The sequence below is a fragment of the Pelecanus crispus genome, chromosome 23 (genome assembly GCF_030463565.1).
Source record: "Pelecanus crispus isolate bPelCri1 chromosome 23, bPelCri1.pri, whole genome shotgun sequence".
Taxonomy (NCBI): Eukaryota; Metazoa; Chordata; class Aves; order Pelecaniformes; family Pelecanidae; genus Pelecanus; species Pelecanus crispus.
In genome coordinates, this window is record NC_134665.1 from 1,123,556 (window position 1) to 1,140,523 (window position 16,968).

Below are 16,968 nucleotides of genomic sequence, written 5' to 3' on the forward strand. Positions count from 1 at the left end.
GATTCCTCTGCTCCCAGCAGTGTCCTGGTTCTTTTGGGGGAAGAGCCGAGGGCGATAGTCCTCCCGCTGAAAGAGCTGCCAGCACAGGGAGCTGAGATCAGGGCTGATGCACAGAGCGGCTGTCCTCCCTCGGCACTAAGGGACCCTCCCCTGGCCTCTCAGGACCCACACGGTTTCCCTTGCAGGGCAGCAGGAATGCCAGGGGTTTCTGCAGTAAAAACACTCCTCAGCTGTGGTGGGGCAGCCAGAGCAGAAGAGACAAAACAAAATCCCCACAGCTCTGCTCTAAACTTGGGTAAATCGGGAGCGACAATGCTGAAAAGCTCTTTGATGTCATGAGGGGATTTAACTTGAAATCACCCCGTGTTCCTCTTTTCCTACTGCTGTAGGGCAGGACTGAGTCCTGCAGAGCCCACAGCAGAGCCCCTGCTCCCTGGGGCACCCTCAGCCAGCACCAACCAGGGCTTGTGAACAGGACCTGCCAAAGGACCTCCTGAACAGAGAGAGAACCTTTGGGTGGGTTTCTATGAGAAATGGCTTTGATTTTGCTCAGAGAATTCTCTCTTAACTTGTCACTGTCTTTTCCCTCTTGGACAGTCCCCCATGCCCAGAGGCAGCAGATGTCCAACGACAGCTCCATCACTGAGTTCCTCCTCCTGGCATTCACAGACAGGCGGCAGCTGCAGCTCCTGCACTTCTGGCTCTTCCTGAGGTTTCTCTTCTAACCATCATGGCCTACGACCGCTACGTTGCCATCTGCAAACCCCTGCACTACGGGACCCTGCTGGGCAGCAGAGCTTGTGTCCACATGGCAGCAGCTGCCTGGGGCACTGGGTTTCTCTATGCTTTGCTGCACACGGCCAATACATTCTCACTACCCCGATGCCACGGCAATGCTGTGGGCCAGTTCTTCTGTGAAATCCCCCACATCCTCAAGCTCTCCTGCTCACACTCCTACCTCAGGAAAGTTGGCCTTATTGTGGTTAGTGACTGCTTAGGATTGGGATGTTTTGTTTTCATTGTGGTGTCCTATGTGCAGATCTTCAGGGCCGTGCTGAGGATGCCCTCTGAGCAGGGACGCCACAAAGCCTTCTCCACGTGCCTCCCTCACCTGGCTGTGGTCTCCCTGTTTCTCTGTACTGGCAGTTTTGCCTACCTGAAGCCCCCCTCCCTCTCCTCCCCACCCCTGGACCTGGTGCTGGCAGTTCTGTACTCGGTGGTGCCTCCAGCAGTGAACCCCCTCATCTACAGCATGAGGAACCAGGAGCTCAAGGAGGCCTTTAGGAAAGTGATTTCATGGATGATATTCAACACTGATAAATTTTCCATTGCTGTTCACAAATTATTCTCAGGGTGTAGCATTGCAGGCCTCTCTTTTACGGGGAGGGGCTGGTGGTGTAGCATTTCTGTTATCATTATCTGTATGGTTCTGAGTGTTTATTAAGTTTCTACAGAAATGTTGGCATTTCTCTTATTCTTACTGAGGAATGAACCTGCTCTGTCTCACCTGGACCTGATAGAAAAGTGTGTGTTTCTGGGGCAGAGCAGACACTCTCCTAGCATCTCTGTAAGAAAATCGGATCTCCCACTGTGGGCCTGGCCTTTGGGTCTGCCCCCTCTCAGAGATATCACCCACTTGGTAGTTCCAACCCTGGGTCTCTCCAGATCCTGGTGGCCTCCTCTTCCTCCTCACTAGCCCCACTTGACCAGCAAAGCAGGTACGCCCACACACACACACATACACACTAGTGACAGCAGGAAACGTAAAAGTGAGACAACTCACGGATTGAAACAAAGATATTTTAATAGGTAAAGCAAAAGCTGTGCACACAAGTAAAGCAAAATGAGGAATTCATTCACTGCCTCCCACCAGCAGGCAGGTATTTAGACATTTAAAGGAAAGCAGGGCTTCATCACTCATAACAGTTACTTGGGAAGACAAATGCCATCACTCCAAACACCCCCGCTTCCTCCTTCTTCCCCCAGCACCTATTGCTGAGCACGATGTCCTGTGGTCTGCAATGTCCCTCTGGTCACTTGCGGTCACCTGTCCCAGATGGGTCCCCTCCCAACTTCTTGTGTACCCCCAGCCAAATCGCTGGCAGGGCAGTGTGAGGAGCAGAAAAGGCCTTGGCGCTGTGCAAGCACTGCTCAGCAATAACAAAAACATCCCTGTTATCAACACTGTTCTCAGCACAAATCCAAAACACAGCCCCATACAAACTGCTATGAAGATAACTCTACCCCAGCTGAAACCAGTACCATAAGCAGGACAGAGCACGGTGATCAGGCACAGGGTTTGGCCATGCCGGCACTGCCCAGCCCCTCCCCACGGGCACCTGGCCCCTTCAATCCCCCTCCTGACCCCTCTTCCACGGGCTGCTGCTTCCACCTTGCACCTCCATCCCTCCCTTTCTCTGCCCCACTCTCCTCCCCAGTTCATTGACACCCTCAGATGATACTTTTTCCTCAACAGTCTCAGCTTTTCTCCATTTGTACCCAAATTTGACAGTTTGGGGCCTGCCTCAGCACGGGGCCAATTGGGTTGTTTGCAAAGAAGGGACTTCAAAATCCACCTCCCAGCTACCAGGCCTCTCCTTGCATCGTCCTCTTCTGGCAACAGCAGGAACCTCCCAGCCAACCTCCCACAACCCTTCCCCTTTCCCTGCCTCTCCTCTCCCTTCCCCAGCGCTCTCCTTTCTGCTGGGCAGGCACCAACGTGCTCCCCCACGGGCACTGCAGAGCCCTGCTGGCACAGCTCGAGTGGTGGCAGGGCAGCCATGGACGCCAAGGGCTCCTCAGGAGGGCAGGTGGGCGCGTGAGGAGGTGGAGGTGAGCTCTGTGCAAAGGGGAGGCTGGCGTGCACAGAGCCTTGCCTTGGAGGAAGCCTCATGGTCCCAGCTCCTCAGGGACATGGCAGCTTCAGCCACTGCACAGTCTGCTGGGAGGGCAGCAGGGCTGGGCACAAGCAAGCCAGGAGATTCTTGGAGGGAGTGGAAGACAACATTTTGACACAGGCACTTGATGATGAGCTCACCAGGGCTGGTCTCAGTTACTGACAGCTGGATCTGTCTGGGGGTGTGAAGGATGAGGGCAGCCATGGCTGCAGTGACCATGAGGTGGTGGAGAAGGAGGACAAGTAGCAGAATGACAGTGGCAGAGTGCAGGAGAGCTGATTGCAGTTAGCTGAGGATGTGCTTGGCCTGTCCTGGAGGACACAGGGGCTGTGAGTCCCTCCTGGATCTTAGAATAGAATCATAGAATCATAGAATCGTCTAGGTTGGAAAAGACCTTTAAGATCATCCAGTCCAACCATTAACCTACACTACCAAGCCCACCTAAACCAATCAAGGGTAGACTAGACTAAACCATATCCCGAAGTGCCACATCTACCCGTTTTTTGAACACTTCCAGGGATGGTGACTCCACCACCTCTCTGGGCAGCCTGTTCCAATGCTTGACCACCCTTTCCGTAAAGAAATTTTTCCTAATTTCCAGCCTAAACCTCCCCTGGCGCAGCTTGAGCCCATTTCCTCTCGTCCTATCGCTAGCTACTTGGGAGAAGAGACCAACACCCACCTCACTACTACCTCCTTTCAGGTAGTTGTAGAGGTTGATAAGGTCTCCCCTCAGCCTCCTCTTCTCCAGGCTAAACAACCCCAGTTCCCTCAGCCGCTCCTCATAAGACTTGTTCTCCAGACCCTTCACCAGCCTTGTTGCCCGTCTCTGAACACGCTCCAGCACCTCAATGTCTTTCTTGTATTGAGGGGCCCAAAACGGGACACAGTATTCCAGGTGCGGCCTCACCAGTGCCGAGTACAGGGGGACAATCACCTCCCTGCTCCTGCTGGCCACAGCATTCCTGATACAAGCCAGGATGCTGTTGGCCTTCTTGGCCACCTGGGCACACTGCTGGCTCATGTTCAGCCGGCTATCAACCAACACCCCCAGATCCTTTTCGGCCAGGTAGCTTTCCAGCCACTCCTCCCCAAGCCTGTAGCGTTGCATGGGGTTGTGTGACTGAAGTGCAGGACCCGGCACTTGGCCTTGTTGAACCTCATACAGTTGGCCACGGCCCATCGATCCAGCCTGTCCAGGTCCCTCTGCAGGGCCATCCTACCCTCCAGCAGATCGACACTCCCACCCAATTTGGTGTCATCTGCAAACTTACTGAGGGCACACTCGATCCCCTCATCCAGATCATTGATAAAGATATTGAACAAGGCTGGCCCTAAAACAGAGCCCTGGGGAACACCGCTCGTGACCGGCTGCCAACTGGACTTAACACCATTTACCACAACTCTCTGGGCTCGGCCACCCAACCAGTTCTTTACCCAGCGAAGAGTATGCCTGTCCAAGCCGTGAGCTGCCAGCTTCCCGAGGAGGATATTATGCGAGACGGTGTCAAAAGCTTTGTTAAAGTCCAGGTAGATGACATCCACAGCCTTTCCATCATCTACCAGGCGGGTCACCAGGTCATAGAAGGAGATCAGGTTGGTCAAGCAGGACCTGCCTTTTGTGAACCCATGCTGGCTGGGTCTGATCCCCTGGTTGACCTGTACTTGCCTGTGGAGTTCGCTCAAGATGAACCTCTCCATAATCTTCCCCGGCACCGAGGTCAGGCTGACAGGCCTGTAGTTCCCCGGGTCCTCCTTCCGGCCCTTCTTGTAGATGGGCGTCACATTGGCAAGCCTCCAGTCATCAGGGACCTCCCCTGTTAACCAGGACTGCTGATAGATGATGGAGAGTGGCTTGGCGAGCTCCTCCGCCAGCTCCCTCAGTACTCTCAGGTGGATCCCATCCGGCCCCGTAGACTTGTGAGCGTCCAGGTGGCGTAGCAGGTCATTAACTGCTTCCTCCTGGACTATGTGGGCTCCATTCTGGTCCCCATCCCTATCCTCTAGCTCAGGGGCCTGAGTACCCTGGGGATGACTGGTCTGGCTGTTAAACACAGAGGCAAAGAAGGCGTTAAGTACTTCAGCCTTTTCCTTGTCCTCGGTGACAATGTTCCCCCCCACATCCAGCAAAGAATGGAGATCCTCCTTGGCTCTCCTTTTATTGCTGATGTACTTATAAAAGCATTTTTTATTGTCTTTTACAGCACTGGCCAGATTGAGTTCTAGCTGGGCTTTTGCCTTTCTAATTTCCTCCCTGCAGGACCTAACAAGATCCCTGTACACCTCCTGAGTTGCCCGCCCCTTCTTCCAAAGGCGGTAGACTCTCCTTTTTTCCCTGAGTCCCCGCAAAAGCTCCCTATTCAGCCAGGCCGGTCGATTTCCCCGCCGGTTGGTCTTACGACACACGGGGACAGCCCGCTCCTGCGCCCTTAAGACTTCCTTCTTGAAGAGGGCCCAGCCTTCCTGGACCCCTTTGCCCTTCAGGACTGCCTCCCAAGGGACTTTCCCAACCAGGGTCCTGAAGAGGCCAAAGTCTGCCCTCCGGAAGTCCATGGTAATAGTTTTGCTGCCCCTCCGCTTAGCATCACCCAAAATTGAGAACTTTATCATGTCATGGTCGCTAAGCCCGAGACGGCCTCCGACCTCGATATTTCCCACAAGCCCTTCTCTGTTGGTAAACAGCAGGTCAAGCGGGGCACCTCCCCTGGTAGGCTCGCTTACCAGCTGCATTAGAAAGTTATCCTCCACACACTCTAGGAACTTCCAAGACTGCTGCCTCTCTGCTGTGTGGTATTTCCAGCAGATGTCCGGCAAGTTGAAGTCCCCCACAAGAACAAGGGCTAGCGATTGCGGGACTTCTGCCAGCCGTTTATAGAATGCCTCATCTACCTCTACATCCTGGTTGGGTGGTCTGTAGCAGACTCCCAACAGGACATCCGCCTTTCTGGCCTTCCCCCTCATCCTTACCCATAAGCATTCCACCTTGTCATCACCACTGTCAAGCTCTATGCAGTCGAAACACTCCCTAACATACAGAGCCACCCCACCGCCTTTCCTTCCCTGCCTATCCCTTCTGAAGAGCTTATAGCCCTCCAGTGCAGCACTCCAGTCATGAGAGTCGTCCCACCATGTTTCCGTGATGGCGACTATGTCATAGCCATCCTGCTGCACAAGGGCCTCCAGCTCCTCCTGTTTGTTGCCCATGCTACGTGCATTGGTGTAGATGCACTTAAGCTGGGCTATCGATTTCGCCCCCAACGTTGGCGTGCTGCCCCTGGGCTCCTCATTAGCGGGCCCGTGTATATCCCCTTCCCCCTTCAAACCTAGTTTAAAGCCTTCTCAATGAGTCCCGCCAACTCATGGGTGAGAATCCTTTTCCCCCTTGGAGACAGCCGATCTCCATCAGCCGCCAGCAGGCCCGGTGCCTTGTAGACCTCCCCATGATCAAAAAACCCAAAATTCCACCGATGGCACCAGCCTCTGAGCCACCAGTTAATCAGGGGAGTTTTCCCATTCCTTTCAGCATTCCTTGCTGCCACTGACGGGACTGAGGAAAACACTACCTGCGCTCCCGATCCTGCGAGCAATCGCCCCAGTGCCCTGAAGTCCCTCTTCATTGCCTTAGGACTTCTCTCTGTAATCTCATCACTACCCACCTGTATAACCAGCAACGGGTAATAATCGGAGGGCCTCACGAGGTCGGGGAGTTTCCTCATAATGTCCCTAACCCGGGCCCCAGGGAGGCAGCAGACTTCCCTGTGGGATGGGTCCGGGCGGCAGATCTTCAGGGACAATGTCCTCAAAGCCCATGAAGAAGGCAGTCAGATGTGCAGGGAGTCGAGCAGGGCCTGGCAAGAGGTCAGCGTGGATGAAGAGGGACCCCCACGACTTAGGAGGTGACCTTGCAGAAGGAAGGTCCGGGAGGCTGGAGGGGGAAGAGGCTGCCCAGGAGGCAGATGGACCCCTGGCCTGTGGGTGCAGGGATGGAGCCAGCAAAGGCCAAGCTCAGCGGTGGCTGGAAATGGCCGTGCATGGGGAGGGCACCCAGAGGGGCTTCTCTGAGTGTGTTGTGAGCACAAGGCAGGCAGCTGAGGGAACCCTGCTCCCCATGCCCAGTGGGGCAGGGGACGGAGCGACAAAGCCACAGAAATACAGTAATTCCTCAGAGCAAAGATTGTCCCTTGAGAGTGCTGCTAGGAAATGTAGTTTGCTGAGTAACTGGACACACCTATACATTTTTCTATACATTCAGATTTTTCCATATGCTCACATAGAAAGACAGATAGCACAGATTTGATGAGAAGAGTGCAAATTTGGCCATCCAAGAAGACAGCGTTTCACTGAAGCTTTGTACCCTGCTATCCTGCATCAGGCAAGAGTGGTCAACACCTCATCCTATTTCCACCTGTCCTAACTAAACTGACCATGTCTGTAGTCCCCTTGCCAGCAGCCCATCTGCACAGAAACACTTGCAGTTGGTCCTTAGACTTACTTTCCCCTTACCCTTTGATCATTCAGACACCTCTCAACAATCCCATAGCAGCCTTGAGCTCCATGGAGTCAAAAGCTTGCCTATCTTTCAGTAGTCTGTCTAATTCCGTCTTTAGACAGCTCTTTAGTTGTCTTTATTTTACCACTTCCCTTCTGTCTCAAACATTTGTGGCATGATTATGCCTTACGAAGGAAGGTGAACCTCATTGGTGGCAGCTTGTAATTGGCATACTGTTGAGGAGTGTGTTTGATTGCAATGGTGAATCTTAGCAGTCTTATTTTGCTTGTTCAAAAATGAGAGCAATCCCCCTTTGCCTTTATGCAGCCAGGTCTCAAAGGCAAGCAGGTGGGAGCTGGCACAAAGGAGCTGTACCATCCAGCTGCAGAGTGCAGAGTCTGACGTAAGGACAAGGGATGCAAGTGCCAGATGGATGATGAGAGCCATGATGGGCTTGGGGAGGTGAGGAGCAAGGGTGTCCATGCTGTGTCAGAGCTCAAGGGACAGATTCTGCTACCAGCCCTGACCTCCTTAGGAGAGACCCTGGGTCAATAGCACCCCAAGAAGGCTGCTATCCTCTCTTCTCTAAACTGAAACTTAACAAACTACACCCTTTAAAAAGAAATTCATTTTTATTAGAAGTTCTTTGAAATCTTTCTCCACAAGTGCACTAGGAAACCTCTCTAATGAACTGTACAAGAGTAGAAGACAATTACAGGAAGAGACACAGCTTGTTAGGGCTTGCTTGGTGTTAATGAGTGCTATGGTGTATTCGATCCTGAGTCCTTGATGCTCAGGTACTGAGAGGAGATTGCACAAACCTCTCCAAGACTCAATGTCAAAAGCAAAACCCAAAGTGCCTTGAAGCATTAATGAGTCCCACTGAGGGCCATTACTGACAAAGCCTCCCAAGGGACTCGTTAGAGCAGAGAACTGGAGGCTGTGATTGCAGGGAGGCAAAGGTAATGTGCAGGCAGCTCAGCTGCTGAGAAAGCCCTGGCTTTGTTTGATGAAGCAGAAAGGCCAAGGCCTGACCCCCAGCCCCATGGAAGGCAGATCCTGTCCTTCACACCTTGCTCTGGGCCCTTCCTGGGGCACTGGGCTGTGGGGGGTGTGATGCTGAGTGAAGGCCAACGGTGTGACAGCTCCCAGCCTTCCTGGGGGTGTGCAAGGAGGCCATGAGGCCCCCCCAGTGCCTTAGCACAACATGTCTGCTCATGGGCCTTGGTGGCAGAGATGATTGCCGTACCCAGGGGCACAAAGGCTTGGGTTCTCTTGGTGACTTCCAGCCTTGCCAGCGCTCTTTGCCATCTCTAACACAGGTTGTCCTGCGCTTTGCCACAGCTGCTTCTTTTTCCCTGCAGGCTGTAGGCACCCACCTCGCTTCCCCACCTTGCTCTCACCCTGGCATTTCCATGCATTCACTGATGTCTGTCCACCCTCACACTCTGTTCCTTGAAACACGGAGAGATGGACTGATCTCATACTCCTGCAGGACTTCATGTCCCACAGCACTACCCTCTGAGTGACATTTCTTCCTCCTCATGTCCAGTCTCCACCTTCCCAGCTGCACCGTGTGGCAGTGTCTCTCTCTCCTGCTCTTTCCGACCTCCAAGGAAAGCTCCAGCATCTGTGAAACAACCCTTCAAGCAGGCATCCCAACCCATCAGCCTTCTTGTGGCCTTTCACCTCACCACACAGAAGGAACTTCACCATCATCTTCCAAAGCTGCTGCCCTTTCAGCTTCTCGGATAGACTTGAGCAAGCTGCGTGCCTGCTGCTGTCCCATCATGTCCTCAGGCAGAAGAGACATGACAACCAAAAGAGAAGCCCCCTTCCTGCAGTGAGCCTCAGTCCTTGGGCAGAAGGCATCTCCCAGTCAATGTGCCAACCAGGTGCCTTCTGCTGGCCTGTCAGAGACGCTGGCAGATGTGCGCTTCAAAGCACAGATCCCAGCCATGAGTCAAGGGCTGACCTATCAGCTGTTTCAGAATGAAGTCCCTTTCCCAGACACAGTCCTGCTGTTGGCCTGTCACCTCCAGAGGCAGAAGTGACCTCACAGCCCCCTTCACAGCCATTGGCTGGATTACGAGCTCCTGAGACACAAGTGACCACATGGTACTGTATCCAGCCATCACCCTCCTTGTGGCTGACTACGTGAGCAGACAACAGTAAGCTTGTTTCACCAAATTGATCTCATAGATTTCCTCCCAATGGTTTGAGTGGAGAAATGTTCCTCAGAGGAACTGCTGTATTTCTGTTGGTGCATTTTATATCTCTACTTCTGACTCTCTCTGGACTGCCATCAGAAAGCTCTCCAAGGAAAAGATTCATTGAATCATAGAATACCTCAGGTTGGAAGAGACCGCTGAACATCACCTTGTCCAGCTGTGCTGCTCAAGGCAGGCTTAAGCAGATGAGATCTCCCAAGGACTCTGCCCTGATTCGCATCACCCACAAAGGAGCTGAAAAGGCTGCATCACATTATGCAGGGAGTTAATAAAGACACTCAAGAGTGTTGGCGCAAGTGCTTGCACTGAGGGATGCCACTAGGAAGTGGCCACCAGGAGGACTCTACCACTGGTGACAGTGGGGCTTGAGGCACCAGTCCAACTCCCACCCATTACATCACGTATTTCTTCTGTCCGGACATCACCAATCTGGCTATAAAGAGGCTGTGGGAAACCTTGGCAACACCCTTGCTAAGGTCCAGGTACAAAACACCCCCTGCTTTCCCCTACCCATCCAGGTTCGGCAATCCCTTTCTTGTCCTACAAGGACCTGGAAATGCCTGCAGGAGTACTTTGCCCATCACCTTCCGAGGGACTGAGCTGAGGGTGACCAGCCTCTAATACTTGCAATGCTCCTTCTTGCACTTCTGGAAGAAAGGTTTGATGTCTGCCTTTTGCAAGGAGCTCAGCACCTCTCTGATTGCTCTGACACATTGGAGGGCACAATGCAGAAAGGGTGACGTGAGCAGACAGCAGCATTTGCCATGAGCCTGTCCCAGGCGAGTGAGATGAATCTCACTGGCACAGTGGGGTTTCTTCCTGGAGTCACACCCAGGAAGGGCAGGGCCCCCTGAGGTGTCCCCATCAGAGCTGGCCTCCTGCACTCCTCACACACACAGGGCTGCGCAGAGGCACGAGTCCTGCCCTTGCACACGCGCAGGCCCTGCACTGCAGCAGGCATCATGACCCTCTGGCCTCCTGCTGCCACTGCCAGAGGCTGGGAGGCACCTCAGCCCTGCGGTGGGTTGCCCTGCTCTGCACCCATCTGAGATGCCCCACGGCAGGAGGAATGGACACAGGCACCTCGGGTCAAGGGAGCACATCCCAGTGCTGCATTCAGGTGGTTTCCCCGGGGATGTTACTCTCCAGGTGCAGTGACCTGGAGGCACTGTCTGTCCCACTGGCCTTCATGGCACCTCTGGCAATAGCTGATGCCATTTGTGCTCACTCGGGTTCATCTCTCCACACGCACACCATGGGCATGCTTAAGTCTCCTCTGGACAATGCAAACATGGACTTTTGAACTCGTTGTTTGGTGTGCCTGTGTGGAGGGACAAACAAGGTCTCTTTGCTGCAGTGAGAGGCCAGTGCTGGGAAGGGTGGTTGCAAGGGGCTGCTCTGTGACCATTGCCCTGGGGCACCTTGCCCGCGGTGTCCAGCAAACAAGGACACAGAGCAGACCCTGCTCTGCTGGTCCTTCAAGGCGATCCCTGGAGGCCTGGCTGTGCAAGGGACACTGCTGTGTGCCCCCGTCCTGCACACTCACACACTTGAGCTCTTCACTGGTGTTGCCCTCAACACAGCACTTGCTTGAGTGTCTCCTTGAGAGCAACTCTGAAAGCAGAGCTAAGGCTTCAGGCACTGCCCTGAGGAGATCACCTTTCTTTATGGAAACGCTGGTATGGAGGCCAGCTCTGTCACAGAAGTGCCCATGGCCTGTCCCTGCCTGCGGTCACAGCACTACCATGCAGCACGCCTGTGACCAAGCTGCCAGAGCACTCAGGCCTTACAGCAACGCAAGGGATCAGAACCAGAGTGTGCGAGTGGAAAGAGAAGAGCCCTGGAAGAGCAAGGGCTGGTGCTCCCTGGCAGTGCTGCCATGCTGGCACTCCTTTCCCCTCCACCGGTGCACACAGGAACTGTTCCTGCAGCTCCAAATATGCCTTGGAGGAAGGAACCCAGGACAAGAAAATTCACTGAAGTGCACTTTATTGTGTTTAAAGGCCTTGGAGGAAGGAACAGAAGACAAAAAAAGGTGACTGAAGTGTGCTCTACTGCATTGAAACAAACAGACAGAGCAGGGCTCCTCATTTACACAGCCACTCAGTCAGAAAAAGAAAGACAGAGAGTGATTTAGAAAGGAGATGACAACATTATCACAAGGAAAAAGCACCACAAAAACAAAAAATACAGGTGACAGGCTGTGCCTGTGATAATTTTACAATATAAATGTTCTGCAGCAGAAGTTTATAGCTTCAGGAAAACATCGAGTGATCAGTTTCCCCACTGCATCCTTGAGCTCCTGGTTCCTCATGCTGTAGAGGAGGGGGTTCACTGCTGGAGGCACCACCGAGTACAGAACTGCCAGCACCAGGTCCAGGGGTGGGGAGGAGAGGGAGGGGGGCTTCAGGTAGGCAAAACTGCCAGTACAGAGAAACAGGGAGACCACAGCCAGGTGAGGGAGGCACGTGGAGAAGGCTTTGTGGCGTCCCTGCTCAGAGGGCATCCTCAGCACGGCCCTGAAGATCTGCACATAGGACACCACAATGAAAACAAAACATCCCAATCCTAAGCAGTCACTAACCACAATAAGGCCAACTTTCCTGAGGTAGGAGTGTGAGCAGGAGAGCTTGAGGATGTGGGGGATTTCACAGAAGAACTGGCCCACAGCATTGCCGTGGCATCGGGGTAGTGAGAATGTATTGGCCGTGTGCAGCAAAGCATAGAGAAACCCAGTGCCCCAGGCAGCTGCTGCCATGTGGACACAAGCTCTGCTGCCCAGCAGGGTCCCGTAGTGCAGGGGTTTGCAGATGGCAACGTAGCGGTCATAGGCCATGATGGTGAGAAGAAAATACTCTCCTCCAATCAAGAAGAGAAAGAAAAACATCTGTGCAGCACATCCTGAGTAGGAGATGGCCCTGGTGTCCCACAGGGAATTGGCCATGGACTTGGGGACAATGGTGGAGATGGATCCCAGGTCGAGGAGGGCGAGGTTGAGGAGGAAGAAGTACATGGGGGTGTGGAGGTGGTGGTCACAGGCTATGGCGGTGACGATGAGGCCGTTGGCCAGGAGGGCAGCCAGGTAGATGCCCAGGAAGAGCCAGAAGTGCAGGAGCTGCAGCTGCCGCCTGTCTGCAAATGCCAGGAGGAGGAACTCAGTGATGGAGCTGTCGTTGGACATCTGCTGCCTCTGGGAGTCAGTGACTGTCATTGGAGAAGAAGACAGTGACAAGGTAGTAGAGACTTCTCTGAGCAAAATCAAAGCAATTTCCCATACGACCTCCCCTTGAAACACACACCCAGCCTTTTGTTTTTCTAGCAGCCCTTCCCTGAACAATGTGCCTGGAGCCCTGGTTGGTGCTGGCCGTGTGTGCCATGAGGAGCAGGGCATCTGCCCACGGGCTCTTGAGAAGTCAGCCCTGCTCTGCAGCAGTGGGCAGGGACAGGGACCAGTCCTGGTGTTCAACTGTGTCAGATGGAACCACTGCTAACGCAGAAGGGCCTGTCAGCATCTGCACTCCCAGGGCTAAGGACCCAGGAAGATAGAAGGCGACTTGAAAGGTTTAGGTTTTCTACAGCTCCCCCTCCCCTGCCACCCTGGGGAGTATTCTTGGATGTCAGAAACCCCCAGCATTTCTGCTGCACAAAGGGAGAACAGAGCGAGTTCTGTGAGGCAAGAGGATTGCCTGTGGCTCCGTGCAGAGTGAGGGCAGCTGCTCTGTCCCTCTGTCTGGGTCCCAGTTTCTCCGGGCTTGCAGCTTTCTGAGATGGAGGCTGATCACACTCCCATGTTACCCTGAAAAGCCACCAGGCACTGCTGAGAGCAGATGGATCTTCCACAGACCACTAAATGTCTCAGCCTTTCTCAAGGTCTCAGCACCCCACTTCTAGCCAAGGACACGCATGGCTCATTGCACAAACCCAACAGCATTTTTTCTGTCTTAGCATCTCTGTGCTTCTCCCTTGCAGTTTCAGATAACACAAAGATGCTATGGGACAGGTTTGCATGCTGGAGGGAAGCTCACAGCTTGGAAGGACACCTCAAGGAGATAGCCAAGTGTCTTAGTGATGGCATTTGAGTAAGGGAGATTCAGCTCATTGCCTCCATGCACTGACTGCATTGCCCACTGCCCCACAGCTTAGAGGAAAGCTGGGACACTTGTTCCCATGGACACACGGGCATGGGGGGACCCACAAGACCAGTGTGTGACTCTGCAGCTGAAACTCCATCTGCCCAGGGAGCCTGACAGCAAGAAGGAAATAAACCCAGCACTAACAGGGACAAGTGGAGCGAGAAGCAGAGCTGGAGTGCGGGTGTGGGTGAGAGAGGCCAGGGCAGAGGCAGGCGGGCCCTCAGGCCAGCGTTGCCCTTCCCCAGCTGTGCCCGCCACCTCCCAGGCACCAGCATTGCCGGGCAGCTGCTCTCAGCCCCTGTGCTCTGCAGAGGGCCCTGGGCGCGGGGCTGGAGAGCTGCAGCACGGCTCTGCTGGAGCTCTGGCTGCAGAGGAGCTGGTTCGCGCCTTGGAGCCCCCAGCCCTTGGGGCAGAGGCTTTGCTGGCTGGGAGAGGAGGCAAGGGGGCTTGCTCAGGGGAAGGGCTCTGCATGGCAGGGGATGAGACGGAGGTTTCTGAACTCTCCCTCTCACAACATTTGTGGTTTTTGTTTCCTCTCATTCCCTGATGATATCCCTGCTGCCAGGAGATTTTCCTCATGGGAGCTGTTTCCCTGTGCCATGTCTTTCCCTGCCAGCACTCACAGACCCCATCCCAACCTCTGTGCCCTCTCCTTAGCCCTCCAGAAACCGGCATGTTTGCAGGGCACTGGCTGGGCGCATGGTCCTGTTTGCAGGTAGAAAAAATCACAGGTCAGATTAAGCCTGATGGGTCCATCAAGGGTGATCCTGTTTCTGTCCACGGGCAGAGGAGTGGCTGAAAACTCATTGGGAGACTCCTGGAAAACCTGCTGATCACTCAGAGTTACAGTTCAGCAGTCTCAGTGCTCTGTCAATATTAAGAACTCCTTTATCATTTCTCACCTGCTGTTCCCCAAGAGAAGGGAATTGAAGGCACAGGGAAATTCCTTCTCTTTATAGTAATCCTTGTCTTGATCTTCCCCTTGAAACCTCCTATTGGAAATACTCTGGAGATGAGGCTGAAGCTCTGAGCAGCCCTGACCCACGCAGCACCCTCTCACCAGCAGAAGGACCCTGCCTTGCTGGGGTCACTCTGTCCATCCACAGCTTCTCCTTGCACAACCGTGGGGAGTTCCCTGGGCAGGCTGAGAGCTGACCCTGGCAGGCAGCAGAGTCCCTGCCCCGGCACACAGCACCCTGGGGTGCAGGGACCCTGCTCACAAGGACAGCCCTGGGCACCCCTGGCTGCACACCCGCCTTCACACCCCTGCAGCCATCCCTTGGAGAAGGCAGCCGTCATGCCTTGTCCCAGTCTCTCATGGTGCAGTAGGGCAGCCCTGCTCTGGAGCATGTTCTTCTCTACAACAGAGAAACTCTCAGAGTTGTACTTACAGATCCTGTCATCTGTGGCATGTGCCAGCTTTAGGAGACCCCTCAAGGAAATGCAGCTGCATAGCCCTGCAGTCACAGACTTACTGTGTCAAGGGCTGTGAAGATCTCTCCCGCAGTGAGCTCTCAGCACCCTCCCACCCCACACTGCCTTTAACCCCTGTCTGCCTCCCTCCTCTCCCCTCCCTGCCTGCAGGCACTGCCCTCAGCCCTGCTGCGCTTGGCACAGGAGCTGCTCCTGGGCAGAGCTGTCTCTCTGCAGCGCTGCCCGCTTGCCAGGAGCTGCCTGCGTCCCAGCAGCCCGGCCCAGCTCAGCAGCACAGCACCAGCCCAAGGCAGCCCTTGCTCTGCCCCTCTGGGCTGCCTTGTGTTGTCCCTGGGGCTGCAGGGGAACCTGCTGTGACACAGCCTGAAGCCATCACTGATGCTCCCTCCTGCAGCTGGGGAGAGACTCTTACTTCCAGCAGTGTAATTTCTCTCACCTGAGTCCGATTTATGACCTGTAATCACTTTTCCTTGTCTCCACCTTAGACAGGACACCCAGGCAGTGACAGGCAGGGATCTCCTTTGCCCCTGCTGAGGGACGGGTTCAGCAGAGTCAATGGAGCCATCTCATCCTGGGCCTGGAGTCCTGGGGCTGCAAGGGCTCTCAGCTCCCTCCCATGCCTGCCACAAACCCACAGGAGGGGGGATTCCTCCTGCCTCACTTCAGGTGGGCACAACATGGGCACCTGCATGGGAGCTCCTTGTCTCAGCTCCCATGGCGATAATGGAGATGGAGGCCAGGAGGGAGCTGTTCAGGCACAAACACCTGGCGACATTTGGGCTTCAGGAGGTGGCCCCAGACACGTGCAGGTGACTGCAGGCTCTAAGGGAGCAGCTCACAGAGTGTGGTGGTTTAACCCTGGGCAGCAACTAAGCACCACACAGCCGCTCGCTCACTCCCCATGCCCGGTGGGATGGGGAGAGATTCGGAAGGTTAAAAGTGAGAAGACTCGTGCGTTGAGATATGAACAGTTTAATAATTGAAATAAATGAAGTAAAATAGTCGTAGTAGTATTAATAATAATAACAACATATGACCCCGTGTACCCGTGCTGCAGCCACATGCCATCCACATGACTGAAAGGGTCTCTCCTCTTTGCTCGCCAGCTCGTCCAGCTTCAAGTTCACTCGCGAATTGCACACACACAGCGCTCCAGCAGTACCTGGCCCTGGACACTCGGTGTTTCCAGCTGCTGGGTCCCCATGCCCTGTGCTCCCTTCTGCCACTGCAGCAGCCAGGCCTCTGCACCCACCCCCGCACCGGGTACACAGAGTGGGGCCACGCACAAAAGGATTTGGAATCACCCTCCAAAAGAAGGTCGGACGGGCTGTGGGGATTAGGTGCAGGGCTCAGTCAAACCAGCAAACCAAGCAGCAGCTGGATCCTTGATCCCCACTCCTCTCCACTTTCCATGCTTGTACATCCCCCTCAGCTTCCTTGGCTCCTGCCTTTCTGCGCCCATGCCCCCTCCCAAACAAGGCACCTACCCCTGCTTATTTTTCCCCCTTCCTCCCACGTTTGCCACACCTGGGAACAGATGTGGTGTTTCAGGTGCTGTTAGCTAGGTCTTCTTGGACTTCCATGCCATTACTGATGGGGTTTCCTGGGTACTGCTGTCCCTGCCAGATTCCTCTCCCCAAAAAGACCCCAACTCCTCCTTCAATTTGCTGTCCAGCGTGGCCACCTCTCACATCCATCCCCCTTAACCACCTGCAAAATCTGGGGCTGCAACAGCAGAGTATCCACAGGAGACAAGCTGTCTGCTCTAAGGCCGCCTTCTGTCT

The 16,968-nt window shown here is 54.4% G+C and overlaps 1 protein-coding gene and 1 pseudogene across 1 annotated transcript; one reads left to right on the plus strand and one right to left on the minus strand.

The window, feature by feature from the left end:
• Nucleotides 1-730: 730 nt before the first annotated feature.
• On the plus strand, nt 731-10,920 carry LOC142595813 (olfactory receptor 14C36-like). The gene is made up of 2 exons (XM_075724664.1): nt 731-1,353; nt 10,767-10,920. Exons 1-2 carry the CDS (start codon nt 731-733, stop codon nt 10,918-10,920), a joined length of 777 nt encoding a protein of 258 aa, XP_075580779.1.
• Nucleotides 10,921-11,835: 915 nt separating this feature from the next.
• Nucleotides 11,836-12,892, minus strand: LOC142595814 (olfactory receptor 14A16-like; annotated as a pseudogene).
• Between the last annotated feature and the right edge of the window lie 4,076 nt (nt 12,893-16,968).

Coding starts and splice junctions, on each gene's coding strand:
- LOC142595813 (XM_075724664.1), top strand. CDS start 731: ATGGCCTACGACCGCTACGTTGCCATCTGCAAACCCCTGCACTACGGG. Junction 1,354..10,766: donor GTTCACAAATTATTCTCAGG/GTGTAGCATTGC, acceptor GTTACTCTCCAG/GTGCAGTGACCTGGAGGCAC.